The sequence below is a fragment of the Nicotiana tabacum genome, chromosome 21 (genome assembly GCF_000715075.1).
Source record: "Nicotiana tabacum cultivar K326 chromosome 21, ASM71507v2, whole genome shotgun sequence".
Taxonomy (NCBI): Eukaryota; Viridiplantae; Streptophyta; class Magnoliopsida; order Solanales; family Solanaceae; genus Nicotiana; species Nicotiana tabacum.
In genome coordinates, this window is record NC_134100.1 from 82,364,002 (window position 1) to 82,379,474 (window position 15,473).

At 35.7% G+C, this 15,473-nt stretch overlaps 1 protein-coding gene, 1 long non-coding RNA gene and 1 other non-coding gene across 3 annotated transcripts; 1 reads left to right on the forward strand and 2 right to left on the reverse strand.

Moving 5' to 3' along the window:
* Positions 1 to 2,144: 2,144 nt before the first annotated feature.
* On the reverse strand, positions 2,145 to 5,422 carry LOC142175496 (uncharacterized). Its single transcript, XR_012704604.1, has 3 exons — positions 4,981 to 5,422; positions 2,638 to 2,795; positions 2,145 to 2,525 (listed from the first exon to the last, which is right to left on the reverse strand). It is a non-coding gene; the product is annotated as an uncharacterized LOC142175496 (long non-coding RNA).
* Positions 5,423 to 8,414: 2,992 nt separating this feature from the next.
* LOC107815469 (syntaxin-124-like) lies at positions 8,415 to 10,325 on the reverse strand. Its single transcript, XM_016641053.2, has 2 exons — positions 9,302 to 10,325; positions 8,415 to 8,957 (listed from the first exon to the last, which is right to left on the reverse strand). Exons 1-2 carry the CDS (start codon positions 9,900 to 9,902, stop codon positions 8,623 to 8,625), a joined length of 936 nt encoding a protein of 311 aa, XP_016496539.1. The 5' UTR covers positions 9,903 to 10,325; the 3' UTR covers positions 8,415 to 8,622.
* A 1,429-nt stretch (positions 10,326 to 11,754) lies between these two features.
* TRNAY-GUA (transfer RNA tyrosine (anticodon GUA)) lies at positions 11,755 to 11,843 on the forward strand. The gene is given in 2 exon segments: positions 11,755 to 11,791; positions 11,808 to 11,843. It is a non-coding gene; the product is annotated as a tRNA-Tyr (tRNA).
* The last annotated feature ends 3,630 nt before the right edge of the window (positions 11,844 to 15,473 follow it).

The window sequence follows — 15,473 nt, forward strand, 5'->3', positions numbered from 1 at the left end:
TATATGGTGTCAGTACCCACTTCATTTGTGGTATAAGTAGATATGTATAAACAGATTACATGGCCAAAAAGAACAGGGGAAAGACTAAAAAGTTAATAGGTCATTACGATAACTATTACAAAATAAAAATAGTAACAACAATATTGATGACTACTGTTATTGAATTCACACAATTAAGAATGTAACCAGTCATGTGCGGGCAAAACTGAAGCTCTACAAAATGGACATGCATTCTTTTGTTGCAGCCACTTGTTGACGCAGCCAAAATGAAACTCATGGCCACATTGAAGTTTGCCAATGGTATCTTCGTCTTGATATTCAGATAAACATATGGCACATGTTTCTTGTTCCTCCTCATCATTTATATCCATTAAAGAAGCATCATAAGTTCTTGTTTCAACCTCGAACTTCTCTTCTTTTTCTTCTACTACTATTTCTTCATCCTCGAACTCATCATCATCATCATCATCTTCTTCTTCTTCTTCTTCTTCTTCTACTATTACTTCGTGTGCAGGTAAAACTTCAGCACTACAAAACGGACAATCATTCCTCCTTCTCCACAGCCGCTCATAGAAGCAATCTAAATGAAACACATCGCTACATGGAAGTGTAACTAATGCATCTCCATTCTGAAATTCAAAGCAGCATATGAAACAAGCAGCTCGTTCCTCGCCATCATCTATATCCATATCAAGATCACAGTAAGTCGTTATTTCCCAATATTCAAACATGTTGGTATCATTAGATATTCCACTTGTTTGATCATGTGGAATATCAGGCTGTTGTTGGTTCATTCTTTGCAAGTGAAAAACATCATTTGGTAATGTAAGAGTAGCGTAGTACGGACGTTGGTAATCTTGAGACATATTTCTTGGAACAAAAAATTCTCAAAAGTTTTGTTAGGTTTTGAGAAAAAGAATACAAAGGATATTTCAGAAAGTTGGGAGTGTAATGATACTATATAGCGTATTTATAGGACAATGGAAGTATTATCGAATTTGATAGGGAATAGGATTTGGGAACTTTTGTTTCCTAAATATTTTGTTTCCTTTCTAGCTTTCCCCCCACGTTTCCTTTCCCTAACATGCTAGGAGTAGGATTTAGTTAAACGAAATAAGTAAAATGATTCAAATTTTACCACTAAAGACTAATATTAAGCTTTTCAATTTAATTAATTAAAATATAAAGATTCACAAAAAACATTTTATTAAATTTTTTAATCAATATTAATATAGGTAAGTAATAATATTAGACATCTTATATATTAAATATATTAAAATGAATGATGTAATGGCGTCAATAGGATCGGGTGAAATGGACTTGCCTCTCTCTAGATTCTCATCATCTTTGAAAGTAGTGGCGGACCTAGGATTTTGTGCAAGCGGGTTCAATCGTAGAAGTACATAACTTTAATCGTAAAATATATAGTAGTTGTCAAGTGAGTTCAAATAAAATATTTATACAAAATTTACGCAACTTTAATCATAATTTATATAACTACACAATATTATTTTTTGACGCGGGTTCAATTGAACCCGCTTACCACCATGTGCGTCCGCCACTGTTTGAAAGTATGAATACCGTTTTGCTGCAGAGCAACGTAGAGATGGTCGACAAATATTTTGCGTACATCTTCACCTCTAAAACTTAAGAAAACATAACTCCAATGCAAAGTATGAGCAGAGGAAGAACTCTTCTGTGCCATTTTGGTGGGCTGAGAAAGTAAATGATCAAACTAAACACTTGGGCCTTGGCTATATATGAATGTACTTTTTGCTTCAATGAAGAAGCAGGAGAAGAGGATATATAGGAACAGGGCTAGCTAGCTCTATCAGAATGCTTACTTAACTGTACTATAAGTCTTACTGACTATACTTAATTAGCACTCTGATTAGCAGCAACTCCTATTAATGCGCGATTGTATTAATTTCACGCGAGAGTGTCCATGAGGCAGCAACTCTGATTATAGCAAATTGAAGAAAGTTTAGAAGTACTAAAACTATAAACAGGCCTACCATTTTGCATGTTATTTTACAAAATGGTATGGCATAGGAAAAGGCTATATCTCAAAGATGCTTAAAGCTCAACATCACCTTGAATTGATGTTAGTATCTTTGTCTTGAGAATGTGCAAGGACAAGAAGAAAACTGTAATACGATCAGTGTTGCTAGGTCTACTTATGTGAATCACGCGACAAACAAGTTCTTGGATCCATTCAACGTGCTGGTAAAATCAATGCAGAAAAACTGTCATCATGAACATATTTCGAGATCACGATCAAGATAGCGTAAACTACACTCTTATATCATATCTGTTGCTCATGATATATAGCACATGCTGCCCTACTTACTGCCGTTTGCATCAAACTGTGGTAGACATCGCTGCTGCTGCTGCCTATGAACGCATAAACCTTGAGCAGCACTTGGGTGCTCACCCTCGCCTTAGTGTTGTGGATGACATTGTCATTCATCCACCGGAAAGTCCTTCACTTGATGAAGCTGCTGGCTAGCTAAAAAAAGTTGAAGCTAGATATTGAAACCAGTTTCAAGGTCAGTACAGATTTTGCTACTTGAAATGGCCTTTACTTTAACAAATGATCAGCACTAATTGCATTAACAGTGCAAATGAAAACAGTACCTGTTTACATATATGCTCCTGGCTCCTGCTCATTCAATAGGGAAAGCTCTAGACACCATCAGGCGTGGGATGGGCTATCCCCGCCCCAACTTCAGGGGCATCCAGTAGGCAGGATGGACTCAACTCGAGCACAATCCAGTGAAACCTGTTAAACACGACTACAACGACCGGGAAAAAAAATTACTACATCTCAATCCCAAACTGCTAAAACGAGACACTAAAGTACAGTATATGCAACAGAACTAATCTATAACTAAAAAATAGAGGAAAGAAATGCATATTTCTGATTTTTTTACAATAGTTTCACATAAATGACAAGCATTTACCAGCAAGATTCTTTGCTGATACTTTCACATACTTGATAATTTTTTAACACCCAAAGCTAGAACTTTGTTAGTAGTTCACGTTCTTATCCGCAAAGCAGCCAGAACTCAGCATAGATAACTTGATTGTCCTTCAGCTCATCACGATAGGACTCACAGCCTACTATAGCTGGCTCCCAGAGAGCCCCGCCCCACAAAGAAACCGAAAAAAGTAGTTGGCTCCAGTGTGAGAATGCATAGCTCAAGCTTTTAAAAAAGACAGCGACTACAGGACAAAAATAACCACTACTACGTCTCAATCCCAAAATGTTAAATAAGAAAGTGCAGTTCAATATGATGTACGCTTTCCCAAAAATTTCAAATCAACTTCATGGCCACCTTAAATATATAAGGGGCAAGCTGCGCCGGGCATACTTTATAGTATCGGCATAAGTTTTCTATCAACGGTGGCAAAGGGAACGAATACCCAATTAAGAACGGGTATGCGTAAAGGGCGCAGAAGCCAGGACGGTGAACCCTAACCTTGTCGTCGCCTGCAGGGATCAAGTCCACGTGACCAGGTAGGCCGAGTCTAACCTTGAGTTCGGTCAATCGCTCAGCTGTCATCGCAGATTTAAACCTCTTTGTCACCACTTCCGGCGCCTTTTGGAAGTCGGGTTTAGCATCAGGACATCGAGGTACAATTTTCTCTATAGTAGGGAGGTTTTCCTCCTCAGCGACAGTTCCGCCATCTCCCCCTTGTCGGGAAAAACAACATCTAGAGGAATGGAGTGGTCTTCCATATGGATATCTGATGGTAGGACAGACATTGTGGTATAAAAAAATGGTAAAGCAAAGAAAACAGCAGAAAGTTACAAGGATTCTGCAAAGGAGATGGAGAAGAAACTCTGCTTATGAAGTACAAGGAGTTTGGAAAGATTTCAAAATTAACAAACCATCCCCTATTTATAAGACTTGGGGGCACCAGAATCGAAACAGCATGCCATGATTAGCACGAAGATTGAAACGAAAGAACCAATCAAGGGTCACACTTGAATCAATGCGACACGTCGGAAAACGGGGTCATTATGACACATGACGTCATGACGTCACCTTTTCTCTTGGACCAGATGGCTCCAACGAACTTCCCGAGAAATTCAAAGAATTCAAAATGTGCGACCCTCAAAAAGCCACGTTGTCCTCTCGCCGCGACCTGTATAGCTAGCTCGGTAAAGCTAGATTACAAACGACACTTCCCACTCATCGACCTCGCCCGCGAGGACGACCTCAATGAGCGGAGGGACTAACTGTATAGGTAAAAATGTCTTTGATATGGGCAAGCCACGTCAGCACTATTATAGCTCTCATCGACTGCCACGTGCTATCAGTGATGTCCCCGCATAGACGGACCTTGGGGCGAAGTAGCCTCAAAGCAATGAAGGATGCGGTGTCGTGAAATCATCATGGACCAAGGTCGAGGTCGAGCATCTTAGCGTTATTCTAGTGAATATTCTCTGCATATGTACTATTAGAGTTTTGTAGGAAGATGTTCCCTATAAATAGAAAGAGACATAATGATAGGGGACAAGAGATATTTATTTGTAAACAGTACATTGACTTTGTAAGAAAGGATCTGGTCTTATCGCATATATACAAAAACAACCTTTTTACCAAGATTCTTGGCTAGCATTTCCACCGGATCCAAGAACAACCCAAATGCTCAAAGGATTATCAATCATTCATCATTGTGAGAAAGAATATTCACTGATCTCATCTCTTTTCGGGTGACTCACACGTTTTATTTACTTAAATGCAATTTATTGCTATTTATTACTATTGAATGGCACACTTCACCTTTTTGGATCATTAAATATTGTTATCATTGCTTATACTCACTGCCATCCAGATATATATACTAGTTATTTGACACGATCCCGACAACTATATCTTTAGGATATTATTTTTAACTAAGATTAACTCTCCTTCATTTAAATATAATTGGTTGAACCAAGATCGATATTTTTTGTCAAACAATACTAACCTGAAGTGGCAATTCTTGGAAGGCTTTGATTCAGAGTGAGATTATTGAAAGTGAATATACAATGAAGATAATTGCCTTGTAATTCATTGAGGCAATTAAAGTCAAGGCCAGCTACGCGTTGACGCTTAAGTCATCTTCATATATAACTGAGAAGCTTCATCTGTCATTTTCCTGCCCCACAATTAGAATTTCACTCCCCAATTTGCTGCTGAATTTTGTCGTTCCATTAGCTAGTCATGGTATTCGAGTTTCAAATATTAGACCTTAATTATTACTCCTCTCTTTTTAAATTTGTTTGTGGTAGTTTGACTCTACATTAAATTTAAAAAAAATGTGTCATTCTTTGAGAATTGAATAAGAGAAAATTACAAAGTAAAACAAGATTTTTGTCTTTATAAGTAGTTCACTAAATTAAACTCTCTTTCATGTGAGATCACCGATGAAAACAAAATGTTAGAAGAAGAACTGCTAAAAATAAAAGGACGAATTGACGGCAACCCTAGCACTTTATAACTTGGTTAAAATGTATGATTTTACTCCCTCTTTTAATTTTTTATTTTTAAAAATAAAACTTTAAATAGACTTTAATTTATCTGCTATGGTTAACTTAACTATATTAGTATTTTTAAAAAGGCTAATAATAAAACTTATATTTAATTAGTTAAATAAATTTAATTTATAGAAACTTGTGAAATTTATATAAACTAATACATTGTATAACATTGTGAAATATTAGGAAATATAGCAATAGTTTTTGTATTTTTGTATTTTTGATTTTCCGATCGTTGGAAGCAATCTTCACTGGCACAAGGATCTCCTCACAACAACCTCCACTACGATAGAAATGATGAGTTTACGAAGGTTTTCTTTATTGGCAAGAGGGAACCATTTTTTACCCGGCCCTACCTATCCTATGTATTCTAGGGAAATATTATATGAAATTTTACCTCATATAGCAAAGGTTGATACCTTATTTATTATAAATAAATACCCTTTTAAAAAATTATCTCCTATAGCTACCTTTTAATTTTTATAGCAAAATATCTATTTATGGCCACTTCATACCTTTAAGCCATTAAATACGTTGTGTGTTATTTTTCTCTCTTCCTCTCTCTTCCCTCTCTCCTCCTTTCTCTTTCCTCTTTCTTCTCTTTTTCCCCCGGTTTTTTCCTCCCCTGCTTTTAGAAACCCTAACAGGGGCTGTGTTCCGCCAAAGACAGATCCGGCTAGCGACCACTTCCTCCCTTCCTTGTTGTGTCACCCCTAAAACCCTCCTCCGGCCAGCGATTTCTTTCACACAGTTGTGTTACACATTCTAAATTTTTCTTAGATTTTGCATTAATTGTTCATGTTTGCCTTGTGAGATTTGAAGAAGTTCTGTCTCTAGTTTCTGTTTGATCCTTTAAATTGGTGCTTCTTCAACAACTGTCTTCATTTAACCGGCGGCGACGCCCCACATGGCGGCGGCCTAGATATCGGTGGATTGGGGACGGAGTTTGGGGCTGAGGAACTTGAAGAGTCTGTTACCTTTTTTTCATTGTATTTCAATGTATCTCGCTGTATTCCATGTATTTTATTGTATTCACTGTCTTTTTTTTAATTATATTTCAATGTATCTCGCTGTATTCCATGTATTTCATTGTATTCACTGTTTCGCTATATTCCATGAATGTATTCATATATTTTTTTAATTAATATAATTTATGTATTCATAGGTATATATGTATTCAAATGTATCTGCATTATGTATTTATATGTTTTTGCACTATAGATGACCTGCTATACTTCATGTATTCAATGTATTTTTATGTATTTAATTGTATTCAATATAATTATATAATTTTAATATATAAATCTATTTGTAAAGATACCACTAAAAAATATTTTAGGAAAGATACCACTAAAAAAAAGAAAGGATGGATTGAATCTCTGAAGATTGCTTTGTTTTTGAGGTGTTTTTCGGTTGATGAGAATCTTTTCTATAACTAGAAATACAAATTTTGTGTGTTATAATTGAGTTTGTTGAGTTATATTAGGAGTCTATCGCGTTAATTGATTCACTTACCGTTTTTAAACAGCTGAAGACCTTTTTTTTTTTATCAAATTCCGTTACTATATTCACGAATACAGCTCGCGAATACAGTCGAATACATTCTCTGCTTAGCTGGACTCCCCTGTTTTAATACATCCAATACAGTCTATAACAACTGAAAACATAGCTATATGAAGTAATTTAGTAAATGATAGCTATAACAAGCTAATAATCACTAAAACATAATGATTTCTAAAAATTTCTTAATATTATAACCGAAAAAGACTAGGTTTCACACATACGCGACAAGCACAAGGTATGGGACTAGCAGTTTCTTGAAGAGCGAATGACATGAAAGAAATGCAGTAGGGAAACAATCTTATTTTTGTACTTTGTGCAGTAGCAAATTAACCAATTCACCCGAAATAATATGGACTCAAAATTTAAAATGAACAGGAATATGAAGTCAACATAGGGAAAAACAAATAAAATGGATCAACAACTTTTTCCTATGGATTTAAAATGAATAATAACCTAACTTACTTTTGAATCAGCAATTCCATTGACCCATTATTTCTTGATGCCATCTTTTAATTACTAGGGGTCATTAGATTATTAGGATTAGGATGTTAATTCAGGAATTAAATTTAGAATTGCATTTATCGACCATTTGGTTATTAGTATTTGCAAATATTGGTATACCAAAATTTTGATATTATCTATTTCATATAGAAGGTGAGATTATAATCCTGGAATAATTTAAACCAAACGACCTCTACATGTATGACTGGTTTCATTGTTGGCTGCGAATTATGTTGAAGGAACTCAATGCGCTGGTCGCTTTTCTCTTTTTCCTTTATATATTTATACAGAGGCGGATTCGAGATTTAAATTCTATGCGTTCAATTTTAAAAATTTTTAATGTTGATTATATTTTTAATAAAATTATAGATTCGTATCTACTATTTGTTGCAATTTAAAGGAATATTTTCACATAAATTTATGCTCCGGATCAATCCGCTCCTATACTTACAGCTTTGATCAGTGCAAGGAATACTGCAAGTTGCTAATTGTTACTCTTTCTTGCTTTTTGTTTCACTTTAGTCAATTGTTTTTTTAATACCTTCAAATATTTCTTCTAATGAACAGATAGAAACAGTATATTAAAAAAAATCTAGTTAAATTTGGAACTTACTTTCAAGAACAAGATCGGCCCAAAGAGATATTAGTCACTACATTCAAGTAGTGCAAACATCCTTTTAGTCTAATCTCGAGAATTTCATTCATCTTGTTTTCCCTGCTTCCTCTCCAAATACATATTAATTTCACAAATCTAGGAAGATTGTGCACAAATATGTCCCATTAATGTGACAAAATTTGCTTCAATAAGTACAATATCAAAGAAAAGAAGGTGCTGATAATGATTAATTAATGAAGGAAATGCTTACAAATCATAGTCACATTGCCAAAAATTTCCTAAAATTCACAATAACCTGATCAAACTTTTATTGGTTTCTTCTTCAAACAACCAAACAAGTCTAATTCTTAGTACACTTCCAAAATTCAGGTGGGTTGCTTTCTTTTTCCTTTTTTTTTTTTTTTTTCTTATGTTAATTTGCAATTTTGCTAACGAGTAATGGCCACCAGAGAGGAAAAGTAAGGACAATGACAAGCAAAATGATAAGGAAAATGGCAATGCAAGTACACTTTCTTGAGCTTTTCTGTAACTCCCTAGCTTCTGTTAGTTGCTCTGTGCCTCGCCTAACAAAGGAACTTGCATGTGCCACATGACTTTCAATATCATTCAATTGTTGCCCTTGTGCTTCCACCAATGCAGCCATGTCTAGAAATATTTGGTGTAACTCAATCAAATTCTTCTCAATCTCCTTCACAGCATCATGTCTTTCTTGTATTTCTGAGATGGTGTCCATAATCTGGCCCCTACCTGTTACGATCAAAATAATCAGTTGTCATGCGAAAACTAATAAAATATATTCTAAATGGCATAAATTAGATGAAACACAAAATTTAACATAGTTCAATTATTTGACCTACCTAGACGAAGATGAACAATCGACTATTCCAAAGAAAATATAAAAGAAGTGTAAAAAATATAATCTTATAAATTCACTCTAAAAAGGTTCACACAAGTGACAACTAAAACTTATGTCTCACGAATTCTCTCCTTAAACTGAAGGTCTATATAATGGATGTGTTGGCATTTCTTACAATAGAAAAAGAAAAAACCAAACATGTTAAGAAAATCAGGGCAATTTGCTAACATTGTACCTTGTTCTTGGATTGCCTTTTGGAGGAATGACTCACTCTCCCCACTCGATATCAAATTCTCAATCAAATCATCATTAGCCTTCTCTCCTGTCACAGTATAGTATCTTCTTGCAACAGTCTCCTTATATTCATCATTCATTCTTGCCCTTAATGCCTGGAAATCATCCATGAGGACTTTTAATTTCTTCCCTAACCCGCTAACTACTGAAGTTCTTGTTCGATCTGCAGAAGAACCAGGACCACAACCCGGGATTTTCCTGTGAGCTGCATTGGATCGTTCGAGGGCTTCCAATTTTCCTTTGATCATCTTGACGCGTTTCAAGACCTGTGACACATCTGAGTCCATCCTAGACCTTATTTCTTTGACAGTCTTAGCATTATGTACAAGTTTGCTCTCTTCATTTGATTCTTGTAGTTTTTTGTAGAGCTTTTCGACATCCTTCATATCCTCTTTCACATTCTCTACATCTTCAAAGAATTTAGCAAGATCAATGCTTTCATTTCCTGATTGGCTAACTTGACCACCCTCTAGATCATCCACTTGGACCTGTTTTTTTAGGTCCTGGTACTGTTTAAATGAATTAGAAAACAAGTCATTCATTTTTGGCTGATTTCAATTTCCTTTGTTCCCAAATTGGACAAAATTAGCCTTGGCCTGAGTCTTTCCAAATGGTGACACAATATTTTCTTTGGTTGCTACTCAACATAAATTGTTGCCGCTCCCAAGCCTGGGTAAAGGAGGAATGTATGCACGCGGCAGGTTGATAGCCAACGCAAAACTAATCAATTTATGACGACTCCCAATTTACTTAGGATTAAGGCGTGATTATTGTTGTTGTTGTTGAAGGAAAAAACGTTGTGCCCTTGTCTAAACCTTCTCTCTTCTCCCCCTGCAGGAATATTACAAGTTAGAATAACAGGGCAATGGCCATGTTCATAAATGGAATGGTGGATTGGAGGAAGAAGAAGAGAAGGCGACAAGAGCAAAGCCTTCATTAAGAGATCAAAATTAACCAAAATCATTATTTGTTAAAAGATTTGGAAGACATAATAATTAGAGGCTATGCAGTAAGTATAATTAAATTAAAGTTCCACCAAACCAATCTGTGAGGAAGGTCGTTAAAAAAGGAGCAGTTTCTCTGCCACTTGGAGTGTGATTTCTCCTTCATAACATTAACATACCGAAGATTTTGTCTTGACCTTGTCTAGTCAATTTATTCGCTTCACTATCAAATAATTTGATAAAAGCTTAAGACAATTTTCGACGTTACGCACTTGCATTTTTTTTGTGTACTTTTTCTTATTTTTTTTTTGGGTGTAATGCAATTATTACTACGTGCTACAGGTTTATTTCAGTGCCACTCCGAAACAATTGGTTCTGTGTCCTTTGTAAGCCGCAAATACATAGTGGTGAAATTAAAGACTCAATATGTTCTTGAAAAATAAATAATGTGAGGAGTGAGAACGTAGACAAAGAAATAACTTCCACACACACATAGAAAATGGTCTCTTATTGCTACTTACAATTTGAATAGAAGAAAATAATCATATTTTATTATTTTGTTGCCTCCGGTCCTAATTATATCTTAAGATATTTTATATCTCGGTCACAACTAGGTAATGTTAGAGGCGTCTTGTCGATGAAACAAGCATTGTCGGTGGTGCAACTTTGCTCGATGTGAATTCCAATTAATCGAATCAGTCAATTTCTGAATATACAACAACAACAACAACCACCCAGTATAATTTCTGAATATCATATATTTAAACTTAGAAAATAGTCTAAACTTGTAAAGTGGTTGATACACAATGATTTTTTTTTTAAAAAAAAGCTTCTTTCTTTGATAAATATGGACTTAAGTACCTAATAACCAGCTCCCTGTGTTCTTTGAATCAAGTGAAGCATGGACATTTCCACCACTACTCTTCTTATCTCATCCTTGTCTTAGAGCTAGTTTCTTGGAGTTTGTTTTCATGTGTTGCGAAAATTTTGAATTTTCTATTTAATTTTTTTTTTAACCAAACATCAACAGAAAAAAGTATTTAAATTTTTGCAAAAATTGAAAAAGTATTTAGGGAGTAGTTTTCTGCTTTTCTTTTTAAAACTAAAAACTTTTCTAATGGCATTTGATTGAAAATGATTTCCTAAATTCTTTTTCAACGCTTGTAAAACCTGAAACTTTGCAAGAAGATAATCAAGAAAACCTTACTTGACTCACCAAATAATAGTTGACTAATTGTGTCACATAAAGTGGAAAATGGAGTATTTTTAAACCATTATCTATAGAGCAGTGTATTTTACACTATATAAAAGTAAGTGGGTTCTTGGAAATTAAACCATGCCATTTTTTGAAGCATTATAATGAAATAAATCGAATGAAAAGAGTAAAATGGCGAATAAATACAATGGCAGTTTAATAATATATAAATTATTTGGATGAAAGCAAACATCTCCGACCTTAGCTCAGTTGGTAGAGCGGAGGACTGTAGTTTGCATAAACAGCTAATCCTTAGGTCACTGGTTCGAATCCGGTAGGTCGGATTTATTTTTCCTTGTTTAAATCTTGATGTTTACTATAGCCATAGAACAAATTCTGCAAATAATACTGTATACAGGTTAAAAATCAAGGACCCTCCCCCCTTTTGCCTCACTGAAGAGGAAACTAAAATGGGTTTCAAATTGAAATTTTTGAGCATTGCTTTGCTGAAATTACTGTATCCCTCAATATGTAACAAGTTGGCTCCACATTCATTGAAAGTTGGTAACTTCTTGGGTTAGCTTCAATAGTTTACCGAAAGCCAAAAACTTGCTGATTTATATAAATGAAATGCATATGTTTCAGTTACCTATAAAAAGATCTTTAATATCATACATAATTAATTCCACGTCCTATGGGGATCCACGAACCAATAAATAAGCGTAGTTTGAAATACGAAATGATTAGGATCATATTCTATGATTAAAATTCTACCATATACATCGTTTCATCTCGTCAAAAAATTATTAGCAGGGGACCCCTGAAGGTCCAATTGAGTCCCAAATTCAAATTTTTGCTATCCTTAGACCATTTCACCAATCCTATTCTCTTCTAACTAGTCCTATAGCCCTAATGCCATATTCCAAGTATATCACAAACTTCACATGATATTTTCTACATCTCGAGACACTTGAAGCACACAATTAAGCTCGTAATTAATTGTAATTGAAATTTATAATATTCGAATTTTATATTTTTCCTCACTTATAAATATTCATCCTCGAAGAATTGTGCATATGAGATTTACTTCCTTACATGCTAATTTCTAAAACAATTAGTATTCAATTATGCGTTTACGAAATATGAACCACCCTGAAAGCTTATTCATCAATACTTACATAATTAACATACTTCTATTTTAGAACTGTACATAAATTACTTTTTGACCAAATTAAATAGTTATTGATGTTGAAATGGGCTATAATTTAGTAAAAACCAGGGGAATCAATCAAATTGTTTTACTTTTTCTTAAAAATATAGACACAATGAACTTAATCCAATTATTACGAAAACAATTGACAGTATACCATTTTTTAAAAATTACAGCACACTTGTTGTAGGTATTAATACATCTAGGACAACGCCTATCACATAAGGTGACATGTCTTAGATAATTGCTGACATTTTATACACTTGCTTATTAGGGATCGCTTATGTATCCTTTAGCTAATTGATTAATTTCATACATAAGATAATTTGACTTAGGACTCTTGAAAAATACCTTCTTTTAACCGCAAATGCCCAATTCAAGAGCTAAGAAATAACACATATGAAAAACCCAATATACACATTTTCCTGATCAAGAATTCACCTTATGTGTGCACATTTCTAAAATGCAAAATCCTATCGAGTAAAGGATGTGATGCTTTTGCATTTCTCTGTTACTATTTGTTGCATGAAGCAACATTCTTCTCGTAGACAAATCAACCACTGCTTATACGCCATAAAAGAAATTGTTTTTCCCTTTGTGGCGAGCTTTAGAAGTTTGGGGGGGGGGGGGGGGTTTCGGGTACCAATTTTTGGGTTTGTTTCTATTCAGCTTATATACAAGTAGAGTTTTCCAAATTATAATAGTTAAGCATGAGATTGCATACTGATATTTTTGTAATGACTGATTGATTATGTGGTTTTTGGAAGTTCTTTTTGAAATTTAAACTATATCTTCCCAAGCCGAAAGGTAATTTAGATTCAATAATTTTTTGGTGTATGCCCAACGTGGATTGTGCTTTCTGATGGAAATATTTCGTAAGCACGCTTAGCCATGTTTTCTCATCATATCAGCTTAGCCCCCTTTATGCCCTTTTACATTACCACCTCCTTTCAAACTTCCTTTCTTAGATAACTTGCAGACCATGATGTAGTGGAATTATAGTGTCACAACCCACACTTTGGGGTTGTGACTTCGTACAGATCCGGTAAGAAAAGGCCCTTTTGATTGTCTGACGTAGACCTGTCTACTCAGAGAACTTGAGCTTTTTAATTTTAAGCATATATAAGGGGATATAGGTGTTGAAGCTCAACCTGCCTCCCCCATACGTGCTGCTACCAAGCAGTATCAAATGAACGACCTTGAGGGAGAACCTCAAGGGCCTGCATGGACGACTCAAAGGAGTGTCTTAGGTATCCATACGAGTTAGGGAACTCTATGGAAGGCGCAACGCCTTCGGGCTAACGTTGGGCACCAAACGGGCGTTGGAGGCTCGATGTGTGGGACGGTCTGCCGAAATGTTGGACAAAGACCTTTGTGCTAATTGGATACTTGAAGAACCTATCTTAGGGGCCTCATGTGTCGACTTGTGAGCTTAGCTTGGGTTCAGCTATGCGAGCAAGGGTTCGTTGGCCTAAACGTGCAGTTGTGGGGCGACACTGCACTATACGGAATCGAAGTGTGTCGCGAGGGCTATGTATGGGCATGGCACGAAAGACGTGCATGACAATGGCCAAGGACAAAAGGTTACCTTACTCGGGCACAAGCCGGTTGCGGATGCACTAGGCAAGTGTCAAGCTTGAGGATTGGACTGTGCACGTGAGAGTGATGCTCAGTTCTAGGTGAGGGACAAGACATGTCCTTAGCCAACCCCCAGGGCGCGCATGAATTATGATCCTAAGGTGAGAAGCGCCACAGCTAGTCGAGGCCAAGAGCCTAGACATCATACGGGCGACACAATTGGAGCATGCCTTCCAGGCAAGCTTCACCACATGCACAAGATCGTGCTTGAAAAACCTGGGAAAAGGAAAGGCTGGCCTGCAGCGAGGGGAACTGCAGGCGCCGCACAGGCTATTCGGTACCGATGGCGAGCGTAAGAAAGTCGGCCTGTGATACGTGGTATCAGAGCCGATTAAGGCCATACTATGCCATGACACAATATCAAGGCAAGAGTTGAGATGGCGAGTGCATTTTGGATGTCAGTGCGGAGATCATGTCAAAGCAGATATTGATGTTCATATGCCACCAGAGATCGAGAACCCGATACTGCTGGTCGAAGAAAGAAATGGGTGGTTCTATTTTCTTTTGAAAGTCTGGGTTTCTATTGAATGTGGTGATACGCCGATGAGTCAGATGGTCAAGAAAAGGCCATGATTGCCAGGTCGAGCAACCATATTGCAAAGAGTGAGAGCTATGGACTATAAATATTGGGCATGATAGCAGCTAGGGGTGTACAAACCGAACCAAAAAGTCAAACCAAACCGATTAAAAAATCCAACTAGGTTTGGTTTGATTTGGTTTGGTATTGATTAAAAAAATCCGAACCAACCCGACATATAAATATATAATTTTTATATATACGTTTAAGATTTTATATAGAATTTTCTTTAAAAAATATCTAGATATATTTGGGATTCTCTTGCGGGATATAAAATTTAATAGAATATGAAGTGCTTCATATTTATTGAGCTTAAATACTGGGTTGTATGATCACTTTCTTATCAAGTGTTACTGAAATGTGTCTATCTCTTTGTTCTTCCATATTCATAACATATGTTAAGATCTATTGAATTCTTATATCTTTTTCAAATGTGAAGTGATTATTAATATTTAGGTATCATATTGATTTTTATGAATTACTAAATTCGGTTAACCTAAAAGTTTACATCAACAAAAAATTATTATTAAACGACTAAAAAATAACTAT